A 27604-nucleotide genomic window follows, 5' to 3' on the forward strand; every position below is an offset into this window, starting at 1 on the left:
CTCCTCATAATTACAGAGATCTGAAAGCCAATGGGTCCCGACCGCATCAGCTGCTGTATATGTGTCTTTTTCGTTTTCTCATCCATTTTAACCAACAGAATTGAAGAATGAATAGGAAACCGGTTGGATTGTTAGCTTGCTAGAGACGGTCGATGTCCATCAGTGAGGAATGCGACGAGCTGTGTTTAAAGCCTTCGCTAATGATACCGCATCTAAGGCACATCTTTTAAGGTAAGCGAAAGACAGTTTTAAACAGAATTGGAACATAACAGAGATGGTTTTAATAAATGGACTTGGTGTCAATATGTGAATTCCAAATCAGGCAGCGCTGAATAAGAAATCAATAGGAGTCTCTAGGGAAAATGCAAGAGCCTTGATTACAAGCACTGTCCCTAAGATCGCATTAACCATTAAGATCGAGGGTTCTGTCACACTGGAACTCACAAAGGCAGAACTCTTTACCTTTACTGGCAATGAGCGAGACATTAAGTATCCCCTAATAAAGATAAAAATAATTAAAAGTTTTATTACTTAGCAATAGGATTAGCTCTATTTTAACACATAGGGAGTTGTCTAGCTGGCATTCTGGAGCAGCTCCTAACTGGTTTGGAGCAAGCTACACAGGCAATTATAGTCATCATACAAATGTGAACCTGGACCCAAAACCAGTTTTAAGTAGCACAGGTATATTTGTAGTAATAGCCAACAATACATTGTACAGGTCAAAATTATCGATTTTTCTTTTATGACAAAAATCATTCGGATATCAAGTAAAGATCATGTTTCATGGAGATATTTTGTATATTTCCTACCATAAATATATCAAAACTTAATTTTTGATTAGTAATATGCATTGCTACACTGTAAAAAGTTTCACCAGTTTTAACTTAAAAACTTAAGTTTAGCAGCTGCCTTAAAATTTTAAGTTAAATCAACTTAAGTCATTTCAACTCACAAGTTAAATCAACTCATTTTTTTGTAGTAAGTTAAAATGACGTAGTTTTAAGCTGATTTGACTTAAAATGTTAAGGCAGCTGCTGAACTTAAGTTTTTAAGTTGAAACTGGTGAAACTGTTTTTTAAGTAGAATCTGGTGAAAACATTTTACAGGGTAAGAACTTCATTTGGACAACTTTAAAGCCGATTTTCTCAATATATATATATATATATATATATATATATATATAATTTTTTTTTTTTTTTTTTTTTTTTTTTTGCACTCTCAGATTCCAGATTATCTCCAGATCTCAGCCAAATATTGTCCTATCCTAACAAATACATCACTGGAAACTGATGATCTGAATCTGAATTTCAAAATATTTACCCTTATTACTGGTTTTGTGGTCCTGGGTCACAAATAGTGCTTCAGAACATTCCATGAGAGAACATGAACATCACATACAATGTTTGATTAAAAATCAATTTTAACATTTTGAAATAATTTTCTTACACTTTAGTATTAAGTTTATTTAATTTAGTTGTTTCATTTGCTTGATTCTCTATTTTGTGTCCAGTGCATTTTGGGAAGACACATGTGATGCTGCCTTAGACTCCGGTGAAAACAAGGTATCTGAGGTGGCTTCACTTTTGGACCAGCGTTCGTGTTGGAAGCACAGCTACTGTTTGATGCGTGCAAATGCTGGCTAAGGAGACATCTCACTAAGTTTAGGTGAGTGATTATCTAGTCATCATATTTCAGTGTAATTTTCAGTCTTACTTTATAATAGGTGGCCTTTACTACTATGTACTTACAACAAAAAATAAGTACAATGTACTTATTGTGTTCATATTGTATTGCAAAACACATTTGCTGCTATTGAGGTGGGATACCAGTAAAGTTAGGGAACAGTTTGGTGGTATGGGTAGGTTTAAAGGTGGGTTAAGGATAAGAGATGGGTCAGCAGTGTAATTATAAATGCAATATTTCAGAAATTAATTACAGATGAAATTACATGCATTTTTTGATGTCACTTTTTGTGCCTGATGTTAAATATTTGCCTGCATTTTTGTTTGCTAAAAACTGAGCATCAGATAAGACTCAGACTGAAAAGAAAATAATGACATAACCAAAAAGCAAAAGGGCGCCACACCTCATGCTTATCTCCAGTTGATTATACCGTGATCACATCATCATTGTGACCAAAACTGCACATTATGCTCCATTATGGTTACTCTGGTGGAATGAATGAGAGTGTAAACACAGCTGAAGGAAATTCAAAACTCTTTTTACCCCAGCAGGAATGGCTGTGGTAGTTCATGGCCTTGCAGTATCAATTCGTTTGCTTCATTGAAGCATTTCAGCGGCTTCCCACCTGACACCAAAGCACAGAGTTTGTAGTCAGCTAGGTTGTTCTTTTGCTTTGGTGCCAAAGGAAGTCAGTTTGATGGATGCCACTTTGTGTTTTCCCTCAGGCTTGAGAAAATTTGCTTATTATTTTATGAATGGATGGATTTATACAAGGCTCCGTGCAGTGAATGGCAATTTCGATGTGTGCCGTATGTCAGCCTCCTAGCTGCTGCCTCTCTGTAGGTTATAAATATTTAAACATGTTCATATTTTTGTTAATAAACACACTTTCTATTAAGGGTTTTGGACTTTTTGTTCGTTTGCTATTCCCAATAGCCACTCACAGTCAATATGACTAAAGAGTGACAGTTAACCACCAGTGGGAGATATTTAAAAAGTGATGCGCCATCTCAGGTTGGGGGTCTGGTGTCTCTTTTCAATTGTGCAGATGGCACTTTCATGTTAGCTCCACCCCCCACAGTGAGAGATAATGTGATTGGACGCTATAGTTTATAGTCCAATAAGCTCATTGGTCCACAGGTCTGTAGTTAACCTTGTTTGTAGGACAACATTTTGGATAATTGAGACTTCAACATCATCAATCAAATAGACGTGCCAAGAGCCGCTTCAGCTCAAGCTTCTTTTGTGTTAGCTATGCCGCTGTAGCTATGCCAAAGAAGGTGGCGTGCTACCAGCCACCGGCATGACTACAATAGCCCTGAATTTAAATATGAAAAACAAATTGTAATTTGAGCTAGACCTGTTCTCGTCTTGTAAACTCTGGCTGTTGTGGGATGTAAACAAGGCCTGTGATAATCGAGATTCACTGTTGCCAGGCAACACATTATTTGCACAGTCCTGGACTGGTCTCTGTAGTTTGTGTAGCCGGTGTAAACAATATTACAGACAGGCTCAATGATGGCTCTTTGAACATGCACAATGCTATCGTGTGCCCAGAGAACATATGCGCAGCGTGTTGCGCTGAAATCCATCGTTCTGTACAAGTGGCTTACACTGGATTACTGCAACAGACTAGGACAAATGTATGCTTTGTTAGATAGTTCGCTCTGTAATCAATCCGTTTGGACACTTTATACAGAGCAGATGTTGCACTTGCACCCATGGTGACAATGAAGTGAATTTAGGACTTTGAATGTAGCCAAGGTTTCCAATGTGGCAACAACAATAATGAAAACCCCCTTCTTCAGCACTGTGCTGTTAATAGCCTTGCATCTGCATGCAAAACCATGCACCAGGGTTCTGGCCAGAAGGCTTTCCTGGGAATGTGGGGGTCAGAGGCAAGGAATACTGGGAATGAAAGATGCTTCCACCTTTAGCTCAAGGCACTGAACCATTCGAGCGTGGCTAATGTTGCCTGTGAGCTTTGAATCCAAAGCACAAATGAAGACAAATGTAAGTCACCCAAGCAGTGACAAATCATAACCCATAACCCTTATATTTGAAATGTCTTATTGCAGTGCAGAGGAAGATTTTTATATTCTTCTGGGTATTAATACATGTATGCAATACTCTGACATGTGTAAATTAGAAAACAGTGTGAAGTAGCATGTGAAAAACTGATTTATAGCACGATTAGATTTTGTAGTGTGAATCACTACCTCTCGTCTTATATACTGTATGTATCATATTTGATTCACTGCTACTGTGAATAGCTAAAGCGGATGATTTTTCACAGGCGTTTCCAAGCTTTTCTGTACAAGAATCTACCAGATGGCTTTAAAAATAAACCCTGCTAAATATGTGCAGTGTGGGTGAATATATGACAGCGGAGCTGACAAAAATATGCTACATTGCCTGAGGCAACTTTCTTTGGGAGACAGATCTGTAATGTACACAGAAACACAATGTGAACGAGTAGAAAGTGAGCGTGTGTTTGTACATGTCAGTGTTAAGACTGGAATTATCTGCTTTTGGGGTGACAGACATAATCATATTTCAGCTACTGACATTTGTTTCAGGTTTCTTTGTGCTCATATAAACAGCTTACTTTTGAACAAGAATAATACCCACTGCCTTTCATGGTAATTCATGTGTACAGGTTGAGGTAGGTTGAGGTAATTTCCTTGCAAATAGTCCTGAAGTCGCTGTCTAAGATTATTTTCATAGATGTATATACATTTCCTGTCTTTTTTTTTGTGATTGCAAGTTTATATTTGCTCAGACATTCTGCGTGGGCAGGAAGTGTGAATGCAAATATAGTCTAACGTGTGAACATGACTCATTTATTACGTAACCTGCCACCATTTTGTTGAGTCTCTCATCAGTCAAGCTGTGTGTCGGGAGTGCTGATTTGCAAGACAGCTCTCCGGGCCAGTATCTATTGATTTTTTTGCCATTGATGTGAGGGGATGACAACAGGTCGAATCACTAAACAGAACACAGGCTCATTTCATAAACCTGACTGTCTTATTAACCAGATGGAAATAGCACTTCGGCCATCTGTGCTTTTGTTTTTGCCCAAAATCCTAATTGGCCAAAAGAGTCTGTAGGCTCTGAGATACACCTGTCACCTGCTTTGAGCTTCATGCAAATATTTATATGATTATTATAGTTTTTATTAACTGTTTCTGCTCTGGTACTGACTGGTACCAATTATTTATTGTGTTATATATTACGTAAGACCTTCGTTCGTCTTCAGAACACAAATTTAGATATTTTCGATTAAATCCAAGAGCTTTCTGGCCCTGCATAGAGAGCAACGTAACTAGCACATTCAAGGCCTATGAATTGTGGCGCTTTCGTGAATGCATGTCGACGACTGGAGCAATAGAGAAGAAATTGTTGCATAAAGTTATTATTGTTTTCTTTGCACAAAAAAAGTATTCTTGTAGCTTCATAACATTATGTCCTTACTATCTTTCTGGGCCTTGAACCTGTCAGTTGTGTTGCTGTCTATGCAGGGTCAAAAAGCTCTTGGATTTCATCAAAAATATCTTAATTTGAGGTCCTGAAGATGAACGAAGGTCTTACAGGTTTGGAACTAGTAATTAATGACAGAATTTTCATATTTGGGTAAGCTATCTCTTTAATTAAATGCTGTACATCTGTTGTCAATACAAGGAAATTGTAGCTCTGTTCCAAGATCTAGTGAACTGACTTGGTGTCTACTGTCTATATAGACAGCTAGCTTCAAAAGCAGCCTTCTTAATGTCAAGTAACCTAATAAGTTACCGTTTTAATGCTTTACATGGGCACCAACCACATGTGCCACAAAAATAACGAAGTGCACAAGAGGCTCAACTCCTGACAATTGATTCCAATAGAGTTTGATGTTAGCATGCTGCTAAGCTACTGATATGATACTCGAATAAACAGCTCATAATAATACTTTAATATGCTTATATCAGTTAACATTTCCTTTGCCTCCTCTGCCATCTTGTATCTTCCTTTTTTCCTGAGCTTTCTCTTGGATTTGGAACAAAGCATGTGTGTACAGAACTGGCAACATGCTTTTTATAGTCTATTGTTGAGTTATGGAACATGATGGAAACAGTAAAAACTCTCAGGTGTGTGGGTGCTTTTAAAAAGCTCTCAAGTGTATACTACTCCTATCTGTCCCCAGGACTGGATATCATTATGAAGTGTTTCGTCTGCAGGGTTCATTATTGTTACAGCCGAGCAGGTGAGGTTATACACGCTTTAATTAATCACCAGGGGGAATCTTTGGTTCACTGAGATCTTTGCTTCATTCAGGCTTTTGGGAAACCACTTTTGTGGTTCTTTTATCATTTTAGCAAGATGACTAGTAAAGAAAAGTTGTTTATATGGTGAACCTGGGTATTTTTTAAAGTATCTGTCAGATTATAGGTTGCTTCCTGAGAGGCCTACTGTATGCACAGTGCAAATCGAGCCTGATGTAAATTAAAACTTGACTTGATATAAAAAAGCATGCAAGAATCTTTGCATATGTGACCCTGGACCACAAAACATATGGGTCAACCTTTTGAAATCATCAATATTTCATAATATAAAATCTGGAATCTGTGCAAAAAAATGAACACATCTTTAAAGTTGTCCAAATGAAGTTCTTAGCAATGCATATTATTAATCAAAAAAGTTTTGATATATTTACAGTAGGAAATGTATAAAATATCTTGATGGAACATGATCTTTACTTAGTATCCTAATGAGTTTTGGCATAAAAGAAAAATCGATCATTTGGCTATTGCTACAAAACTACCCGTGCTACCTAAGACTGGTTTTGTGGTCCAAGGTCACATTTATTCCCAATATTCAGAAGCCTTTCACTTCATCCTTGTGCCTCAGTGAGCATGTTGCCAAGCGGAGAAAGCTCAGTCTGGAATCACCACACATTCCCAGAGCAGCGGTCTGATACCTGGATGCTCCAGCAGTTCTAAAAGCAAAGCAGCTAAATATAGACCAAGACTTGCATGTTGCATCCTCCCCCTAAGCTGATGGCGTAAGTACAACAAGACATCATCATACAAAGAAGGGACTACCATTTTATCAATGTATTTTCATAGCCGCAGTCTGTGCCTCAGACAGCCCTCCCACAATCTGTTTGCTAATCATCTAATGCATATTGCTTACAAAACTAGGAAGTACTTTCTCAATCTTGAGAGCTCTAATCTAATTGGCTGGCTTTACGCAACTTCCTGGAGTAAGGGGTCACAGCATTTTTTTAATCAGTCCACCAGGAAGCAAAGTTATGTTTACAAGGTACTGGAATGATACCTGGAGTGCTTTTGATGGTGAAATAATTACTGGATTTGCCAAGCGTTTGTCAGGTTAGTGGCTTAGGATATTTGAACAATTGATGATATTTGTGTCTGTGGCAGCAGTTAGTAAGAAGTTATGAAGATATCTATGAACTATGAAATGTCTATTTTCTGGTGTTTTGTATAAAACCATTTATAGATTGTTGCACCTTCATCCATCCATTCATTTGTTCTGTATTTGTTTGTTATTGTATGGTTTATCTTATGCATTTCAATATGCAAACATCATGGATTGGTTGAACCTCAACAGTGTAAAGCATGCAGATGTACTTTTACTGTACCTGGCACTAAAGGGAAGTGTCAGACAAAAGAAAGTGTGGAAAACAGCAACCTGTGATTGTGGTGTTTCTTAGAAAATTGCTCAGGAACTTTAAATAAGAAATACATAGTTGTTCTGGGTTATTTTAAAACAATTTAGCCAAACCCAAAACTAATGTTTATTTAAAAATCAGTGAATGAATGAAATGTATTTAATAATTAACACTCAGATAACACTTGAGTTTAAATGGCACATTAGAAAGTTTTCATATCCACTTTTTGATAATATAAAGATGTTTCTTTCTATATATAAATTAAAACATGAATATAAACATTTAAACAGTGACTATAATAAAAGCTAATTAAGAGATATATTAAATAACTAACACGCTAAGTAAAAATATAATAATACAGTGCATATATTTACCAAAATGCTTCTTTCTAGAGTTATTAACTAATGAGCTATGGACATTGAATGGATTTTTTTTTAGTTGAGCTGTTTTATTGTTTTATTGATGTCTTTCTGCAGTTAGGGTTGCCAGGTGTTTACAAAAAAAACTGCTTAATTGCTACTCAAAACTAGCCCAATTGCATTCCGGGGGTAAAATAAATAAAATATCAAGTTATTCGGGTCGCTTCAACTCATGGCAACCGTATTAAAGTAGCCCAATTCCACAGGAAAACTGCAGACTTGGCAACACTTTTTGCGGTTGAAACACTGATGGAATGATTACATGAGATATTATACATTACAGTAAGTTTTGTTTCTTTCTGCTTAATTTTCATTTATGTTTATTTTGTGCTATAACTTGTAGTTATGTTGTGCTGTACTAGTACTCAGAATGCCAAAACAGCATTTATAGTTTGAATTTTGTGAAAAAAGCTAAGACTTTTTTTCTTATCAAAAAAGCACAAAGCTTATTGCTATTAGTCTAAAAGACTGATCTTGGGACTTAAGCACCAATATCAGTTGTTGATATAAGCATTTTTTTAATTGAGAAACAAATATTTTCAACACAGCCCAATGCTGATGTTTACATGTTTACAAAGTCAAAACATACCTTTGGAAAAGTGCTAACAAAACATTTTGTAATGATTTCAACCCTCCAAAACCATTTAGGCATAACAAAAAATGCAATTGTATTCTATCTTGAGGCCCTCATGGACCTAGGCCCCATGGTTGAGAACCTCTGCCAAAAGAAATTGGCCACAAATATCAAAGTAGGTTTGACCTATTAAAGGTGGTGTCTCAGAACTGGGTTTATAGTCTCTTTGTTTGTTAATGGAAAGGAACGGCATGTCAGTATTTACATAAGCAGCGGAGAAACTCTGCTGCAAATAACGCCAGTGATTCCACTGCTATCACACTTCCACAGGTCCTTTCACAGCTTTTAGCCTCGAGAGCCATGCCTCAGTGAATGGGTTCCATGGCTATGCCTCAGCCCTTTGATATCCCACTAACAGAAACTAAAGGCAATGATGTGAGAATTAACACAACCTCTACATCAGCCCTTCTTGAACTCCCAGTTTAAAATGACCCAATCCTGTTATCAGAGGCCCAATTCCTTACATAGTGCTTACTGATGTTTCCCAGTAACCGCAGTGACAAATGCCATGACAGCCATCCCAGCATACCCTGCTCCCTTTTGACCACAGCCTGACATGTGACACTACATTAGCTTGCTTCCTGGGGGGATGGATGGAGGAGAAGATTGTGACTTGTTTTTATTTTGCATTTTACTTTTTTAGAGAGTGTACATTTTGTATGCTGCACCTTGCTTTTGAAGGCTGAAAGTTAAGCCAGATTCGATAGTAAATTCTTTATAATAACAGCCTCATATGTGCTGTGCAATAAGTATTTTTCTTTTTCTGTCAGGACTAGCAGATTCAGACTGAGATAATATTTTTATGCTTAAATGGTGAGTCTGAAACTGCTGACACTCTCAGACTGGGGTATGTGATCGTTATCAAAAACCTCAAATCACATCTTTTGGGAAATCAGATACCACTGAAATTTACGGTGACGCATTGCTGCCACACACTTATTTTTTTTCCCACTCAGCTATGTCGTTATAACGAGATCTTTTCTCGTAAAAACGACATCTTTTCTCGTTAAAACGACATATTTTCTCGTAAAAACGACATAATTTTCTCGTTAAAACGACATCTTTTCTCGTAATAACGAGATCTTTTCTCGTTAAAACGACATAATTTTCTCGTTAAAACGACATCTTTTTCTCGTAATAACGACATAATATGTCATACGATCTGACGTTCCTGTTATAGATGATATGATTATGTTATTGTGTATTATGCAAAGCGTTTGTCCACGCTGCCTTTTCCACAGTCCTGAAAATAAAGGAGGATGCACGCTGCTGGAGTTAGAATACACTAGCTATATATAGAAATAAACTGTTTTAATAATTTTAATGTATTGGTTTCAATTGTAGCTGCATGTTTATTAGGATTAATCTCCAATCTGCCCTCAGACCCAGAGGATTTAAGATGATCAGATCAAAACTGTTATTTCTGAATAATCGACTCTGAGCTTGGAATATTATTTGGATGAAAGTTTGATTTTACAGAAAATTTAAATACGATCATAAAGAAATAAAATAGAAATGACAAACGGTTTGGCTGCATTATGATAATAATAATTTCGTTCCTTTTCAAAAATGGACAAAATCAATGAAAAAAAAAAATCAGTTTAGTATTTTTGTCTGTGGGTAAAAAGAGAGCTTATGCTTTAATAATTATATGTGGGCGGCAATGAAAAGTCACTTTTTTAACTCAACCTGTCTTCATGTCTATCGCATCATGCAGAATAAATACAAATACAAAAATACAAACAAATCTAGCTTAATTTCGTTTTTCTGTTTCTCAAACAAAACGAAATAATAATAATAATAATAATAATAATAATAATAATAATAATAATAATAGGCTATTATTATTATTATTATTATTATTATTATTATTATTATTATTATTAGGCCTATTATTATATTTTCCTTATTATGAATTCTATTTATTTATTTCTGCTCATATTTCGATTTGCTGTTAAATCAATCAAAAAGATTTTATAATAAAAATAATAATACGCCTAATAATAATCATAATAATAATAATAATAATAATAATAATAATAATAAGCATAATAACAATTTGAGTAGCCTATTATTATTATTATTTCATTTTGTTTGAGAAACGGAAAAACGAAAAGCTTGATTCTTCATATTTTTGTTCGTGGGTAAAACACATGAGCTTATTGCTTGAATATTAATTGAACATGCCTGGGCGGCCTTGATACTTATGATTATATACAAATTATACATTATTTATTATATATTATTAAATTTTATTTTTAGCTGAATCAAGCCACGAATCCGGTTTTTCATCTGGATTATAGCCTACTGTGGAAATATGCTGCGCTGGCTGTAAGCACAATGGTAGGTAACAGATAATGAACTCACACGGGAAAGACTGTACACTACCTCTTGTTGGATTTATACGAATTAAGTAAACACAATTTTGTTTTCGATTCTTTTATTGAAGTAGACCTTTCAAGCTGCATAGAGAGACATAAATTGCGAGAGCGCACCCTGTATTTTTACAAAGGCAATTTGTAACGTTTTGTTGTTATTGTGGAAGTACATAAAATAAAGCAGACATTTATATTTCATTCCTCTGTAATCACAAAGTAAGGGATCGCGCTGGTACCGCCGACCCGAAAAGTGCAGTGAGCTTTATATGAGACTTGCAAAGAAACGTTATTGTGACTAATTTGCAGGGCTGGGTTCTCCGAAACCACCTTAACGCTACGTCGTTCTTAAGTTGTACCTTAAGAAGTACCTTATCGTTAATATGTGTTTTCCGAAACCTTCTTAGTTAAGTATACCTTCTGTAAGTCATACGTTCGTAAGGTTGGTCTGGAGCGCTCTTAGCTATACCTTACCGCTGCTGGCGGTTCATACCGCTAGTGGGCACCACGCAAAAAGCTTTTTTACATCGCAGTTTAATTACAAATAGAAAATTTTATATGAACATTTAATATAAAATCTGATTTAGTATTAAAATTGCATTTTTTACTTTAAAATTTTACACATAAAATACTTAAGTTGTTATAGCCTACACCCAGTGTCAAGTCAAGTCACCTTTATTTATATAGCGCTTTTAACAATACAGATTGTGTCAAAGCAACTGCACAGTATTTAAACAGCACAATAGTGTGTAAGTAACGCATTATTGTAAACAATCAATTTTCAGTAAAAGGCAGTTCATCAATGAATTCAGTGATATCATCATCCAGTTCAGTTCAAATAGTATACGGTATCGCTGGAAAGTGTCCCCAACTAAGCAAGCCAGAGGCGACAGCGGCAAGGAACCAAAACTCCACAGGTGACAGAAATGGAGAAAAAACCTTGGGAGAAACCAGGCTCAGTCGGGGGACCAGTTCTGGCCAGTGTATGGAAGTGTTTTCATTAATAAAGTTTCCATGGTTGTTAGCTTTTTTTAATTACTATCTCGAGGCACATCAGCGGGCGAACCATTTGACAGAAAAGGCTATGAGTCTATATAAAGAAAGATGAGTTTACACAAACTTTATAGCTATGGCAGCGAGACCTTGAGTACTTGTTTTAAATCAAAGACGGCGCCGTGCGTGGAGAGTAATAGTGTGTAATGCATACGCCAAAGTCCAATTTTGCATGCATATGATACGCCAATCCTTCCCATTAACTTCAATGGAGAGAGGATGCATACAAATACCACGCATCATCTTTTATATCATCTATATAAAAGATGATGCGTGGTATTTATACGCATCCTCTCTCCATTGAAGTTAATTGGAAGGATTGGCGTATCATATGCACGCAAAATTGGACTTTGGCTTATGCATTACACGCTATTGCAAAGTCGTGTTATTCGTACGCAAAATGATGAGAATAAGTTGAAACACATACACATGTATTTCTGCATGTACATATTTCATTGAGCCCCGATAAATGCAGTTTGTACTATTTCTAAAACGCTTCTTTATTAAAAAAAAAACATTGTTTTCTCAATACTTTACCTATACCGCTGTGAAAGAAAGAGCGCACAATCGATCACCGAGGCATCGATATCAACCTATTCAGCACCTCCACCATGGACAGCACCTGCTAAGGTCGCACTTAAGAAGGTTTACCTTAAGCAATATCCTAAGGTATAGTTTGGAGAACACACGTAGGAAAGGTATAGCTGTAGTTAAGGTGTACCTTTTGAGTCTTCGTAGCACGCTAAGAGACAACGTTATCGGAGAACGCAGCCCAGAGCGGTACATCAGACGAACATTTATTCTGCATGATGGGACAGACCGTAAAGACAAGCTGAGTCGAAAAGTGGCTTTTCCGGGCCGCTCACGCACAAATATTAAAGCATAAGCTCTCTTTTCATGAAAAAAAAATCTGGCTTTATTTATTTTCATTTTTTAAACAGAACGAAATCATCATAATCATAACACGATCAAACCGTGTGTCATTTTTCTTTTATTTATTTCTGATACTATTTACATTTTCTGTAAAATCAAACTTTCATCCAAATAATATTCCAAGCTCAGAGTCAGAAATAACAGTTTTGATCTGATCATCTTAAATCCTCTGGGTCTGAGGGCAGATTAGTATGGAGATTAATCCTAATAAACATGCTGCTACAATTGAAACAATTACATTAAAATTATTAAAACAGTGTATTTCTATAGGCTATATATAGCTAGTGTATTCTAACTCCAGCAGCGTGCATCCTCCTTTAGGTCAGAACTGTGGCGAAGGCAGCGCGGACAAACGTTTAGCTCCCTCACATAATGTCTATAACAGGAACATCAGATCAGATCGTATGACATGATATGTCGTTATAACGAGAAAAAGATGTCGTTTTAACGAGAAAATTATGTCGTTTTTACGAGAAAAGATCTCGTTATTACGAGAAAAGATGTCGTTTTAACGAGATAATTATGTCGTTTTTACGAGAAAAGATGTCGTTTTAACGAGAAAAGATGTCGTTTTAACGAGAAAAGATGTCGTTTTTACGAGAAAAGATCTCGTTATAACGACATAGCTGAGTGGGAAAAAAATTAAGTGTGCGGCAGCAATGCGTCACCGTAGAAATTGGATGATCTGAGTTGATGAAACTCAAAACCACAACAGTCACTCAGAGGAATAAGATCAATCATTGTTATTGTGCCTTATTAATGAATAACTTGGTAAATACTCGTATACAATAATTTAATCACATCACATATAACCTAATCACTCTAGAATGTGCTTTGAAATGTATGCTGGATATGCTGTTATCTTTTTCTAACTGTGGTGATGCATTTATGCAAATGATCTGCTAGCAGCTGCGATGTTTGAAGTTCTGTGATATCAGAGGAATCTTGGACATTGTTTTTGTATAGTTTTATGTTTGATGCAACTGTGCTAAAATCAAATTAAGCAGTCAAATTATGCAACATAATTCAATATGTACATACATTGCTCTTGTTTGGGAACTAAATGTACAGTACATGCGGAGGCAGTAATGTTATGCTGCACTCACTCCACCCTCTAGTGGACAGTAATTCAATTGTCATGCCAAAATAACACGTGCTAAACGTGTAAAAAGAAAATTAATCATTTTAAATGCTAATTTGCAACCAGTGGTAAAAAAAATGTCAGTTGGTCAATAAAAAACAAAAAATAAGATATAAATGATATGGCAATATAATGTAATATTAAGCCATAGATGTCTATTCATCATCATTCAAATGGGCAAACCAGAAATAAACAGCTCTGTTCAGGTGATTAATTACCACACCCATGTAATAATGTTCACCTGAAATCAAGAAAGTCTGCACTTTCATTATTAGTTATGACTCTCTGTGAAATACAAGTACATTTAAAAACAAATGTTACCAGTGAGCTTTGATGGGGTTCAAATTGTAAACAGGATTAAAAGTATGAAAAAAAGTTTTCTTACAAAATAATAAGTATGCACATATAAACAGACTGTGGCATCATGTGTGTGACTAAAATTTGTGCTCTATTTTTGGACTGTGATTAGTGGACTTTGGGAGTCCTCTGGAAGTATGGCAAGCCATTTTAACATGTATTCTTCTGTTTTTATTTTCGTAGTAGGTTTGTTTTTGTATATGTTGTAATTTTACTTATTTATTTATTTTTACAGTTACCAGAATATACTATAAAAAGCTTTGAGTAATTACAACGAAACTAAAAATAGGTGCTGGGTATTTCATTAATTAAGGAATAATAGTTTCACCAGTTTCAACTTAAAAACTTAAGTTTAGCAGCTGCCTTAAAATTTTAAGTTAAATCAACTCATTTTTATTGTAATAAGTTGTGTAATAAGTTGACTTGTAGTTTTAAGCTGATTTAACTTAGAATTTTAAGGCAGCTGCTGAACTTAGGTTTTTAAGTTGAATCTGGTGAAAACTTTTTACAGTGTAGATACTACTTACAACTGGAGTAAATACCAAAACCAAATTAACGGTAACTTGTAGAGATGTGCATGAATAGTGAATCCGTATTAAGAAAGGCAGGGAAAGTGATGGTTTCTACGAAGCCACTAAAGGGACACGGTTAGTTGCTTGTTATCGGTAGCCTGTTACATTACAGTACTCAAAATTTAACTTACCACATAAACAGAGTAGGCTAGGAAGAAATGACTGATAGAACGAGGGTGAATGATTTGCCGCTCTGTACAAACACAGAGTATATGTGATTGCGAATCTCAAGAGTTAAAGTAAAAAGCGAGTGCACATTCAAAAGTGATTTAAGATTGAATTTATATACAGAATAATTACCGAATGAGTTTATAATTGCAAAAGAAAACATTGAAATTTTTCCTTCTTTCTCGTATTTATTCCCTTTATGGCTACACGTTATTTCCTTTCCGAGCATTAGGCTCGTTTGAGATGTGCCTAGCCTCGCCTGAAATGTAGGCGAGAGTAGGCGGCTGCAGTGAAGGGAGGAGTGAAATAAGCGCAGTCAAGACGGACAGTTCTGAGCTCTGGAAGCGGAACCGATACCTACGAGATCAAAGGCGGATATTGCGTTATTCACACTCACGTGCTGCCTTGTTGATAAACATGATATAATTTCAGCTCTTATGCTTTTATATTAAATTAATTCCATACGAAAGCCGTATTTATCATCCATTTTTTACTTTAATACAAACCTGTATTTTAGATTTTTATAGTAATATGACAACAATCACATATCACACACAAAGATTGCACTGTTATAGTGTTTGGGAATATTCATGCAGAATTTAAACACATAACCACATATATTAGATTAAAAAATAAAACATTTTAGAAAAGAACGCAACATCACAGTTGTTTGAACCAATGAGCATTCAGCTGTGTTGTCAGCCAGTCGTTTCCCATCGTGCTTTTGGTCAGCGCAGTCGGTGGAGAGCTGCTGCGCCCGACTGCTCAATTCGACACAACCGCCTCGCCAAGTCGGACGTAACTCGGACGCTTTTCTAACCAGCATGCATCTCGCGTTGATCGATTCTGTGCAGATTTTGCTCATCTCAAACGAGCCTAATGTATTTTGTTTAGGTTACACGTCACTATTGCGTTAATAGATACTAGTCACAGACAAATGTGACCCTGGACCACAAAACCAGTCTTAAGTCGCTGGGGTATATTTGTAGCTATAGCCAAAAATACATTGTATGGGTCAAAATTATTGATTTTTCTTTTATGCCAAAAATCATTAGGAAATTAAGTAAAGAATATGTTCCATGAAGATTTTTTTGTAAAATTCCTACTATAAATATATCAAAATGTAATTTTTGATTAGTAATATGCATTGTTAAGAACTTAATTTGGAGAACTTTAAAGGTGATTTTCTCAGTATTTTGATTTTTTTTGCATCCTCAGATTCCAGATATTCAAACAGATGTATCTCGGCCAAATATTGTCCTATCCTAACAAACCATATATCAATAGAAAGCTTATCTATTGAGCTTTCATATGATGCATACATCTCAGTTTTGTAAAATTTTACCTTATGACTGGTTTTGTGGTCCAGGGTCACAAATGTGAAAGCGGCTTGCCGCAAGGGGAGGGGAAAGTAAAGAAGGTGGAGGCGAACAAGGGTGATAGATAAGTCCAGACAACACCCTAAACCGGTTTAAAGTATATTCCGGTTACTGTATGTGTGTGAGAGAATGCCACGGGCTGGACAGAATTTCCTAGGCCCAAAAGTGCGGAGCGGTGCAGAACCATGCGTGCGTCTTTGTTTGTTTTGCACGTTTCCAAGCGATGATAACGCGAATTCGGGTAGCGTTTGAGAAAGCAGCCCCTAGAGTTTGCTTGCTCAGGTCTGGATGTAGCTGATTGGAGTAGCAGCAGTCAGAGTGGATGATCACAGGGAGGAGGGGAGAGACTCTGAAGTGGCTTTTCTGCGTGTGTGTGTGATTCTCCAGCGGCCATGTTAACCAAGAAACCCTGCGCTGCTGCTGCTACTGTCTACCCGACTGGTAAGGAACCCAATGCTCGGATCTAAGAGGGCGACGCCGGTCTCGTTTATTCTCCGGATTGGATTGGGGAGATGGATTATTTATCCGATTTAAATGCTTCATAACGCTTGTAAGGCTCGCAGCTTTTCGTTTTCATTCCTCGCCGTTGACTGTATGCTTGAGTACAGTAGCTATAAGCCCCGGAAACGGCATTGGAAAAGCGGCCGTTTTTGTATTTATTAGTTAATTATTACAGTTGCTATAGAGACTAGATATAGAAACGAACCGCTTTGGGTTAACGGTAATGGTTCCTATATGTAATGGTCGTTTTATTGCTCGTGTGTCTATAGTAAACGTTTTCGTTGTGTTGGTTTTCGTTTGTTGTGTGGTTAAATGGTTTAAATAGGCTAGCATCAGGTTCAGGTTCTCTTTAAATTTCATAACTGATTTATACAACAAGATGTGTCAGTACATGTAACATCACGGGGCTATAGTTTTCCTTTTTCTAGACCAACTAGTCTTTTGCCTTTTTAAAAATACTGATTGTGTAAACAATTTACCAAATAAATTTTACTGACTTTCACAGGCAAAGGGGGTGAGATTTGCCAGCTACAGTCTTCTCCAGGACTGGGCATAGGGGGTCCCCGGGCTGGAGCAGGGACTGAAGCCACATCACCCGTCACATTACCACCACTCAGGAACAGCAACTCTCTTACGGTAAAATTAACCTTCTTGCTTGCACTTTCCACCATGCATGTCCTCTTCTTTGTTCTCATATCTGTTTTCAAAATCGTGTTTTTGATTGTCATGTTTGACATGTAGGGAGTCCAAAACAAATTTTGTTTTTCCTACCCTTTTCGATAAATGCTAGCTTGAAGAAAACCATTTTTAGTTTCATTTAAATTTATACTGTGCTTTTTCCACAGTGAGCGAGGTTATTGTTAGTTGACAGCCCTAAAACTATATATATTCATTCAAAAAAAATTTTATCTTTCAAATTTTCTTTGGGCCCCCTAGCACCATCTTCCATGCTTTATAGCATCTGAACTAATGATCTATCCCTCACGCAAAATGCAAACCTGTTACTTGATTTTGATCATTGCTTGTACAATAATACTTGCAGCTATGCTTAGTGGAGTTCAAAAATAACCAAAATGTATGTCAGTATTGTGAGATGTTACGTTGGCAATGCGTGACAGAAAGCGTCTGACACACTTATATACTTAAAAATGAAATTTGATGATTATTAAGACAGTGGAATATTGGGAGGTGGTTGGAGAAAAACAGCACTTTATTTGGAAGGTATGCATTTAGTTTCCTTGACGGTAGTAACCCATGTTTTGGTAAATAAAACGCATTCGTTTTAAGGAAAGAAATATGAGCAGTAGTAATGTCAGTGGCTCTCTCGGAGTCATTGGCTGATGCATTGTGTGGAGATGTTGCCATTAGTGGGGGATGGGAAATGCATGCTTAGGCCACCAGTGTGACGCCAACAGGCACAGCTGAAATCTGTCATCTAGTGAATTTCCTTATGTAAATCTATACATCCGAAATTATAATGCATTGAGTCTGCACGGAAGGAATTAAAAAGCATTGTATAGGAATGCTAAACATGAGATTCTAATATTCAAAAACAATCAATAATGCAATGTTTAAAGAATTGCAGTTCATGCAAATGTATTTGACACGTTATTCTGATTTAAATACAAGAATTGGATCAATGCCATTTATGACTAAGTACCCGGGAGTTCTTTATTTAGCTGTCATTCTAATAGGGGTAAATATAGACACAGGCTTGCATGGTAGGTGCATTTGTATGTCTACTCTACATTCTCTTACAAGACAGAATTCCTGTCATATGCTGATAATCAAATTACATCTTCGCAATTTGCATATCTAGTTCTTAAACTCGCATGCATATTTAATGACATTTAATTGATAAGATGATAAATACATGAATGTCAATTTGTATGCCTGGTTTCAGTGAATAAGTGAAGACCGTGCAGACCTTGCTTTGCTTTCTGAAGATGCAAAATATCTTACTGGAAAATTATAACTTGCACCTTTCCCTTGCTTATTACTTGCATGATAATTAGGTGTCATGATACGCTATGATGAGATGATGCTTAAGTTAACAGTAATGATTTTAAAGGGCTTGTTCTTGTTTGGTTCTGTAACGGAGTGCTTCAACAAATTAAACCTGATTTTGTGTATTGTATATAAAGCTTTAGGTCTTAAAGTTAATGTCTGATGTGTTTTACTATTGTCTACCAAGTCAAATTAAGTATGGCTTTAAGTAGGAAATTTACTGTGCATTGGTTTTTGGCTTTGAAGCTACTTTAATTTCCTAACTGCTCCTCTTCAAGTGATATAGTAATTACATGGACAGCAATACTTGTTCTGTCTGTATTTGTCTGAAATGTTTGTCCTGAGTATCATACCACTCAAAGTCTCATTAACAGCATTCACAGCATTCCTATCATGCAGTATATATGTATTTTGCAAAGCAAGCATTAGAATGATTGCTATGCTCACTATATCTCTCAGACCAAATGTGTCTTTTGTTCAGCTAGCTCCAGTTGTGTCCTCTACAGCTGTCAGCAAGCTTGCCCTTTGCACGACCCCCCACCTGTCCAGATCATGTTTGAATTAACCGACAGGGTGGCCAAGTACAACAAAAGGATGAAACTGAAGCTTTATTCAGATTCCTATCAGAGTGACTATCTTGTGAACAATGCATAATCTCAATAGTCAGTCAGTGTGACATTTTCAGAAATCGTTCCTTTAGAAATAGTGTTGATGGCTGGTAAATTATTTAGACGCCAATGCCTAATCAATAAACCTGGGTGATTAATTTTGTGGCACTTAAAGATTGGTTTATTGATTTAGGATTAGCTATTGTTTACATTTAAATTTATTTTCAAATGATACGGTTTTCTGAACTAGAGGCTTCAACTAGAGCACGTCATTGTCACTGCTCTTGTCTTGCTCGAGACAGGGAGGAATGAAGAAATATGGCTGTATATTGAGTGTTTCAAGAACAGATTGTATCAGAGCCCTTGGATTTAGAGTTCAAGCTGGGTATTACTCTTTATCTTCAGTCAGAGGTGTAGAAACATCAGCACTGACCATCTGGTGGATTAGAGATAGGTTGAGATGAAAAGGATCTGTAAAATCCAGAAGTCTTATATTGCCCTGATATGGTATTTACTCTTTGAGATTATCACTCTTGAAGTTAAGTGAATATTGTATCGTTGAGATTAGACCGTAAAGCACAATTAAGTTGATTATGAGCATTATCATTCAAAACTACAAGGACTGCAGCCATGTCCAAGGGAGTCATGTTCAAAAGTGTATGAGTTTTTGTTTTTGTGTAGAATGAGAAGGTTGCCACAAATGTCTGAGTGAAGCAACAGGATGTCCTTGTAAAAACAAGATGCAGAGGTAATCACATTATCAAGGAAGCAAGCATCTTGCTGGGCAGGAGATTCAGTAAAGCAGGAAATTCATGTGTAATGTCCTTGAATAAACAAAAAAAAAATGCCTCCCATGTGCACAAGTCTGAAATTCCCATCTTAAAAACAAGGTACTAGACAACAACAAATAGTCTGAATTGAAAGGTTAAGGAATCACACTCTTCTACTCAGACACCAATCTTTTAGACTACTTATGTAACATTTTGAAGTAAATTATGCAAACCCTGCAGTCATGAACACATTCGTTTGCAAGAATAGTACGTTTTTTTATGATAATGTGAGAAGCACCATCATGTTCAGTCTGAAGCTAAAGCATAGCAAGGAACACCATTTAGAATAAGACATAAGTGCCTAATCTATTTTTATTCTGCACATTTTGTCTGTCAAGGCTTTCTTTTTATTCTGTAGATTATGTGCCAATCTCTAGTCTTTAGTTTAGCAAGCTTCATTCCTCTTGATCCGATAAGAACAGACAAGGAACATTTAGTTGTACCCTGTCTCTGATTTGATTGGCATGATAATCTATAGTTTTATCTTGTTTTATTAAAACTTATTGGGGTTTTTAATAGTGTAGGCAAAACACATGGAATGCAATTTATGTGAGTCTGTTGTAGAGAATCATGGAAAATTTGTTAGTCATTCTTACAAAAACCTGGCCTGAAGTGACCTCCCTTCCACCTTCCACTTTGTTGAGTCTGTTTTGAATATTTTGGTTGGCCTAGATCTAGGTTCTTATATCAGCATTGGTTCTATAACGTTTCATGTTATATCAACTGTTTCCTCTTAACTTATTTTGGAAAAAATCCTCAAATGATGCCTCTTGTTTTTGTTTTATCTTATCCAGGCTGGAGGCAATAAGCACACAATGAATGACCATCTGCACGTCGGGAATCACCAGCAGATCCACGTTCAACAGCTGTTTGAGGAGAACAGCAACAAACGGACAGTGTTGACTGCACAACCCAATGGGTTGACGCCCGTAGGTAGAACAGGTCTGGCCATGCCGGAGAAGCAGCAAGAAAGCAGCCAGTGTCGACAAGGCAGCTCAACTTCCATCAAATCAACTGAAAGCAAACCCAAGCCAGCACCTTTGACTCCTGAGCAGGCCATGAAACAGTACATGTCTAAGCTTTCAGTGTTTGAACACCAAGAGATCTTCAGCTATCCTGAGATCTATTTTATAGGTCCAAATGCAAAGAAAAGACAAGGTGTAGTTGGGGGGTCAAACAATGGAGGTTATGACGATGATCAGGGCTCCTACATTCACGTGCCCCATGACCATATATCATTTAGGTATGAGGTGCTAAAGGTTATTGGTAAAGGCAGTTTTGGCCAGGTGGTGAAGGCCTACGACCACAAGAACCACCAGCAAGTGGCACTGAAAATGGTACGCAACGAAAAACGTTTCCATCGCCAAGCAGCCGAGGAAATTCGCATTCTGGAACACTTGCGCAAACAGGATAAGGACTCCACCATGAATGTCATCCACATGCTGGAGAACTTTACATTCCGCAACCATATCTGCATGACGTTCGAGCTGCTCAGCATGAACCTTTATGAGCTTATCAAGAAAAACAAGTTTCAGGGCTTTAGTTTGCCACTAGTGCGCAAGTTTGCACACTCCATCTTGCAGTGTCTCGACTCCTTGCACAAGAACAGAATCATTCACTGCGACCTCAAGCCTGAGAATATCCTTTTGAAGCAGCAGGGGCGCAGTGGGATAAAAGTGATCGACTTTGGCTCCAGCTGCTACGAGCATCAACGGGTCTACACTTACATCCAGTCACGCTTCTACAGGGCCCCAGAGGTCATTCTGGGCGCTCGATACGGGATGCCAATTGATATGTGGAGCTTAGGTTGTATCTTAGCGGAATTACTTACAGGGTACCCTCTCTTGCCTGGAGAAGATGAAGGGGACCAACTAGCATGTGTCATAGAACTGCTGGGTATGCCCTCCCAGAAGCTACTGGATTCATCTAAGAGAGCCAAAAATTTTATCAGTTCGAAGGGATACCCCCGTTACTGCACAGTCACAACCTTACCAGATGGCTCGGTGGTGTTAAACGGGGGAAGGTCACGTAGGGGCAAACTCAGAGGTCCACCAGGCAGCAGGGACTGGGTGACGGCACTCAAGGGCTGTGACGACCCCCTTTTCTTGGACTTTCTCAAACAGTGTCTAGAGTGGGACCCGTCCCTGCGTATGTCCCCTAGTCAGGCCCTCCGCCACCCATGGCTCAGAAGACGCTTGCCAAAACCTCCCACTGGGGAGAAAACCACCGTAAAGCGGATCACTGAGGGTACTGGTGCTATAACTTCAATCTCCAAATTACCTCCCCCTTCTGGCTCAGCCACAAAGTTAAGGACTAACCTGGCACAAATGACTGATGCCAATGGGAATATACAACAAAGGACAGTGTTGCCAAAATTAGTCAGCTGAACACTAATTTCTTTTTATCTTTGAAATTATAATGGAAATTGTGCAAAGCTGAGCATTCAGAAGTGTGGCATTTTTAGGAATAAGAGTCGTTAATGCATATACACCATTTACGAATTGCTTCGTAGCACCTATAGTTGGATTTTTTTTTTTTTCTAGGAAAGCTCAAATGGCCAAGAAAGGGGGAACAACACTTTTAAGTTTTTATCTCAGGGCTGTTGAATGCTACTTTCAAGGAGCATTCATACTATCTGGTCTATAATAACAAAAAGTCCCACTTGGTTTAATACTCGGATCTCGTAGCATAAAAAGTAAATGGCCTCGCCACAATGAAGTAATGGTAGGGCACATTGGTTTGTGTGCTTCTGAAATTTTAATCACCACCCTCAGATCCTGTCAGATAAATAGTGCGTTAATGGACGAGGATTAAAAATGCATTTTACTGAAAGGTATGTGATCTGAGGCTTGTTGCATTTCCCAGCATCATTGTTGTCAATATTAAGAATAGAGAACATACTCTAAGAGACTATGGTAGGAGAAACAGGTCATAATGGAGAGTGGATGTTGCAGACTGTTATGAGGTAGCAGGGAGAAACAATGTTTACATGATTGATTTGGTTCGTGCCTATATATCTCTTGACATTCCTTAAAGAAATTAAATGAGGAACAGAGAGAGTGTCTAGAGTGGTCTACACTACAGTAGATTGATGGCAAATTTAAAGGAATTTATGTGGTTTGATAGAAACAATACTGTTCTCAGTAGTACTTGACAGGTGTACATTCGTAATTAATAAGCTATTCGCTGGAAGAGTTGCTTTTGAACATGTACTGTCCTGGAAGGAAAAAAATGGTGCTTTACCTTTACTTTTTTATTTATGAATTTTTTATAGCTTGAAACTTAATGCTCATGGAGCAAAACTGTTGTATAATCACAATGAGCAAAGATTGGTTAGGGTGTAGAATTTTTTTCTCGTTGCATTTTTGCCGTGACTAGGACTAAAAATTGAAGAACAGGAAGGCAGGACATTGCATTTACCTGAATGCAAGTAATGATGCATGATTCAAATCTTGAATCAAATTTATAACCACTAAGACAGATGGCTATATTGCGTACTCTCATATTGTTAATCATTGTGTGGACTTGCTAATACCAGGCCAGAGTTAAAATTCTTGAAGGTTGTTCCCTTTTTTAATAACAAATAATGTTACAAATAAGTTATTAATAACACTTGTTTCACCAAATCCACAACCGTTGGATTTGAAAATTAATATTTCACATTAGAACATAAGAACTGGCCATTTTTGTAGCATTTGTGACATGGAAAGAATAATTTGACTGACATGGGTGTAAAAGCTTAAGTTATTTATTTCATTTTATTGTGTCAATGAAGAGCAAATATTGGTGGAACCAGTGGCCTGAATGTGGCGTGTATATCAATTGAGTGATTTATTGTGTAATGCACAAGAACTATATCTGCCACTACTTTGAGATCGTACTCTAGCAGGAGGTAGTCCTGCTTACTTTCAGCTGGTCACGGATTGTGGGGGTGTGGATGGAGATCAAACTATGGGCTGTCAGGGAGGCCAGCAAAGCTGTAATGCTCATGTTGATCCCTCACCCCTCCACCGGAGACTGGCACAGTGCCCTCCAGGCCTACTGCACACTGCACAGGGGCTCAGGCCCCTTTGGACACCCATAGTGCTTTATAGATGCAGAAGTTACCTGCCAACATCAGCAGGCATTTCACAATGTACTTTACACTTTTTTATTGTTCTGTGAATTGACAGCAGTGTGGAATAATTGTGCCCTTAGGTTTAATACAATGTGCCTTTGGTTATCAATGCCATTCATTTTATTTCAAACCACGATTCTCCCTTCCATTTACTTTGAAAGACTCATGGTGATTCTCTTGCACATGTTTGAGCATCGCCCAAAGATACTTCCCAAAGCTCATTAAATGAGACTTGGGAACAAGTGGCCGCACAGTTGAGGTTGTACATGCAGTTTGGACACTCGATGTTTTTTATACTATTATTTGAGAGGGGAAATAACTTCGGGGCCCTTTTCCAACAGGGATGTCTTAGTAAGAGACAACAATTACTACTACAGTGACATAGAACAAGTGTCTTCACCACTGCATTCATGTTGTCTTAACATCAAAGTATTCAAGGAGATACATTTGGTTAATATCATTACAATGGAAATAAGAACACATTTTAATATTTTACCTCAGACTGTTGTAATATTCTTGTTCTTTATGAATCCAGGGCATTTGGTACATACCAAAGTGCATTCCTTTCTGTGTTAGTGGCTATGAGGGAAAAGAAGCCAGAATTTCTCTTTTTATCTGATCAAGAGGCCATCAAGCCACTCAAGGGCATGTCTTGAGATTGATAATGATAGGGGAAGGATGCTTGAGCTCTATTAGACAGTTACATCACCTGTTAAAATGTCTGACAGATGTAGCATACCTCCAAACCTCTGTTACTTGACATGGTTGGATGTATCTCCTGAGCAGTGAAAACTGCAACCCCAAGAAGTCTGCAGCGAGTCAGTTGTCATCCCAGTGTGCAATACAGTGGTAGCATCGTTGAGGAAAATCAAACTACATGGCTGAAAGTTACATTTTAAAAAGATGTGCTTTTTACAATTTTTCAATGTATGCCCTAACTCTTGAGTCTAGCTACCCACTGTCAACTCCGGTCAGTTCTTTATTTTAAAACGAATCTTTAAACGGAGGAACAAAGTTGACATTGTTTATATTCAGCCACAGAAACGTACTGTACATATGTGAATTTGCTGAGAATTTCATGTGGATGTGTACATATGTATGATGTTTTAATTTTGTGAAATGCTGCTGAAAACACTACATATATTGCTGTAGTGGGGTTTTATTGTTGGCGGCCAGTTTAATGATACTGTATGTATTGTACAGCTGACGAAAGAAGAGTTTTTTTCTAGTGATCATTTGTTAAATTTTATTGTTGTGGCTGGAATATATTAATAATAAAAGTTTTAATGTCCATCTTTACAAAATGCTTTTTGTGGTGACGTTATTAAGAAATCTGAAAAACTAAAAGCTAAGTTCAGATCACCTGCAGGACCACACATTAGCAAGGGGCGGTGTAGTATAGTTGATACTGCTTAAAAGGTTACTTCAACCAAAAATGACAATTCTGTCATTAATTACTCACCCTCATGTTGTTCCAAACCCGTGAGACTTTCGTTCTTCTTCTGAACACAAATTAAGATATTTCTGATGAAATCTGAGAGCTTTTTGACCCTTTATAGAGAGCAATCGTTCTTCTCTTCCACTCTTCTGTGGTACTTTCATAAATGGCAGTGTAAAAAAACCCAGAAAAGAAAAAATTGTTGAATAAAGTCATTATTTTTTTAGCTTCATAACATTACAGTTAGACCACAGATGTCCTTCCTACCTTTTTAGCCCTTGAACATGACAGTTGCATCGTATGGGTTTGGAACAACATAAAGGTGAGCAATTAATGACAGAATTTAAATTTTTGGGTGACCTAACCCTGTAAAGTAAGTAACCGGAGGGTTGATGGTTTCATTCGCAAAAGGATTGACTATTATCTATAACACTAAGTCGCTTGAGAAAAGGCCCTTTCACAACAAGAAAGATAATGATAACCATAAAGTTTTAAAAACCTTTATAACTTTCATACCACAACTATAAAGATAACACAGAGAAACTATATTTTTGGGATCGTTTTCAGAACCGATGATAAAAACATTGAAAGCCAATCAAAATTCATCCGACTTTAAAGCGTGCCGCTGCATTCACAGAACTGTGGCAGTGTGCACATAAAATACTGTGTGACTGTTGCAATTTGATATTGTTGGTAGAATAAAGAGAAAATAGTATATTTCTACAATAATTAAGTCATTGGAGCCAGGTGATCAAATCAAGTCAGGTGCAGGTTTGACCAGCTTTGCCAAGGGAAAAGATACATGCAATTTTGGCTTCTAGTCAAAAGAAGACCTGTTTAAAGGGCTGCAGAAGGATTTCCAAGGATCTGGACATCCAGTAGTCCATATTCAGGTACATACTTTACAAACTAAAGGGAATTCTGTAGTGGCACTGCTCTAGGAACCTCCAATTGACAGTTGGACTATAGGCAACATTTGAGTTTGATTGATTTGAGTTTGAATTTGATCAATATAATACTGTTCATCCATTTTTGATAAATATTAGACATGGCTTTGGCTAACTGGGAGAGGACAAATTCTTGCATGTCAGCATTAGTAAACAGTTCAGAAGTATCTCAGGACTGTGTAGTGAACCCTTTTCATGTTTTATCAATGCACAATTCTGTTTGACCTTCTGTGGTTTTCCTTCAGGAAACGTTAGATACTACAGAGAGATATTATCCATGCAAACACTCCATGTGTGTGCTATTAATAAACCGTTCAAGTACTGAGGGATTACAATTAGAGCTGTTTAACCTGTAACAAGCTACACAAAACCACTAATGAGCAGCAGCCTGTTGTAAATTTTAAAGATTTTGACATTTTGGAGGGTGTTTTCTGTGCACAGTATGGCTGCATTTGTTATTTACAGGAAGTTTAGAAACTCCTACTTATAAATGGTAAGACCACCCATTGACTATGTCTTTCTGCTTCTTTTCTTGAGTCATATCCTGAGGCAATAAAAAAATAGAGTGGGCAAAACTGATTCCAAAATGACTCTAAATGAGTCATTGGCAGTTGAAAGAACTGAAGGCTGCTTCACTATCCTATTTCATGTATACCATACCATGTATATGAGGTGGGAGAATCAGTTAATGTTGAATGTAACAATTGTGGGATGTGTTTTGCTGGAAAGTCCCCTCTTTTGGTATTACCAACAACCAATCAAAAAAAA

At 37.2% G+C, this 27604-nt stretch overlaps 1 protein-coding gene across 3 annotated transcripts; it reads left to right on the plus strand.

The window, feature by feature from the left end:
- dyrk2 (dual-specificity tyrosine-(Y)-phosphorylation regulated kinase 2) lies at nucleotides 1–25755 on the plus strand. Of its 3 annotated transcripts, XM_073838724.1 has the most exons (4): nucleotides 1–231; nucleotides 1514–1668; nucleotides 17395–17525; nucleotides 21129–25755. In XM_073838724.1, exon 4 carries the CDS (start codon nucleotides 21150–21152, stop codon nucleotides 22719–22721), a length of 1572 nt encoding a protein of 523 aa, XP_073694825.1. In that variant the 5' UTR covers nucleotides 1–231; nucleotides 1514–1668; nucleotides 17395–17525; nucleotides 21129–21149; the 3' UTR covers nucleotides 22722–25755. The 3 variants fall into 3 exon arrangements, with proteins under 3 accessions (XP_073694825.1, XP_073694822.1, XP_073694824.1); XM_073838721.1 differs by lacking the exons at nucleotides 1–231; nucleotides 1514–1668 and adding an exon at nucleotides 16489–16829; XM_073838723.1 differs by lacking the exons at nucleotides 1–231; nucleotides 1514–1668 and adding an exon at nucleotides 16809–16938.
- The last annotated feature ends 1849 nt before the right edge of the window (nucleotides 25756–27604 follow it).

This window comes from Garra rufa, chromosome 4 (assembly GCF_049309525.1).
Source record: "Garra rufa chromosome 4, GarRuf1.0, whole genome shotgun sequence".
In the NCBI taxonomy this organism is placed as follows: domain Eukaryota; kingdom Metazoa; phylum Chordata; class Actinopteri; order Cypriniformes; family Cyprinidae; genus Garra; species Garra rufa.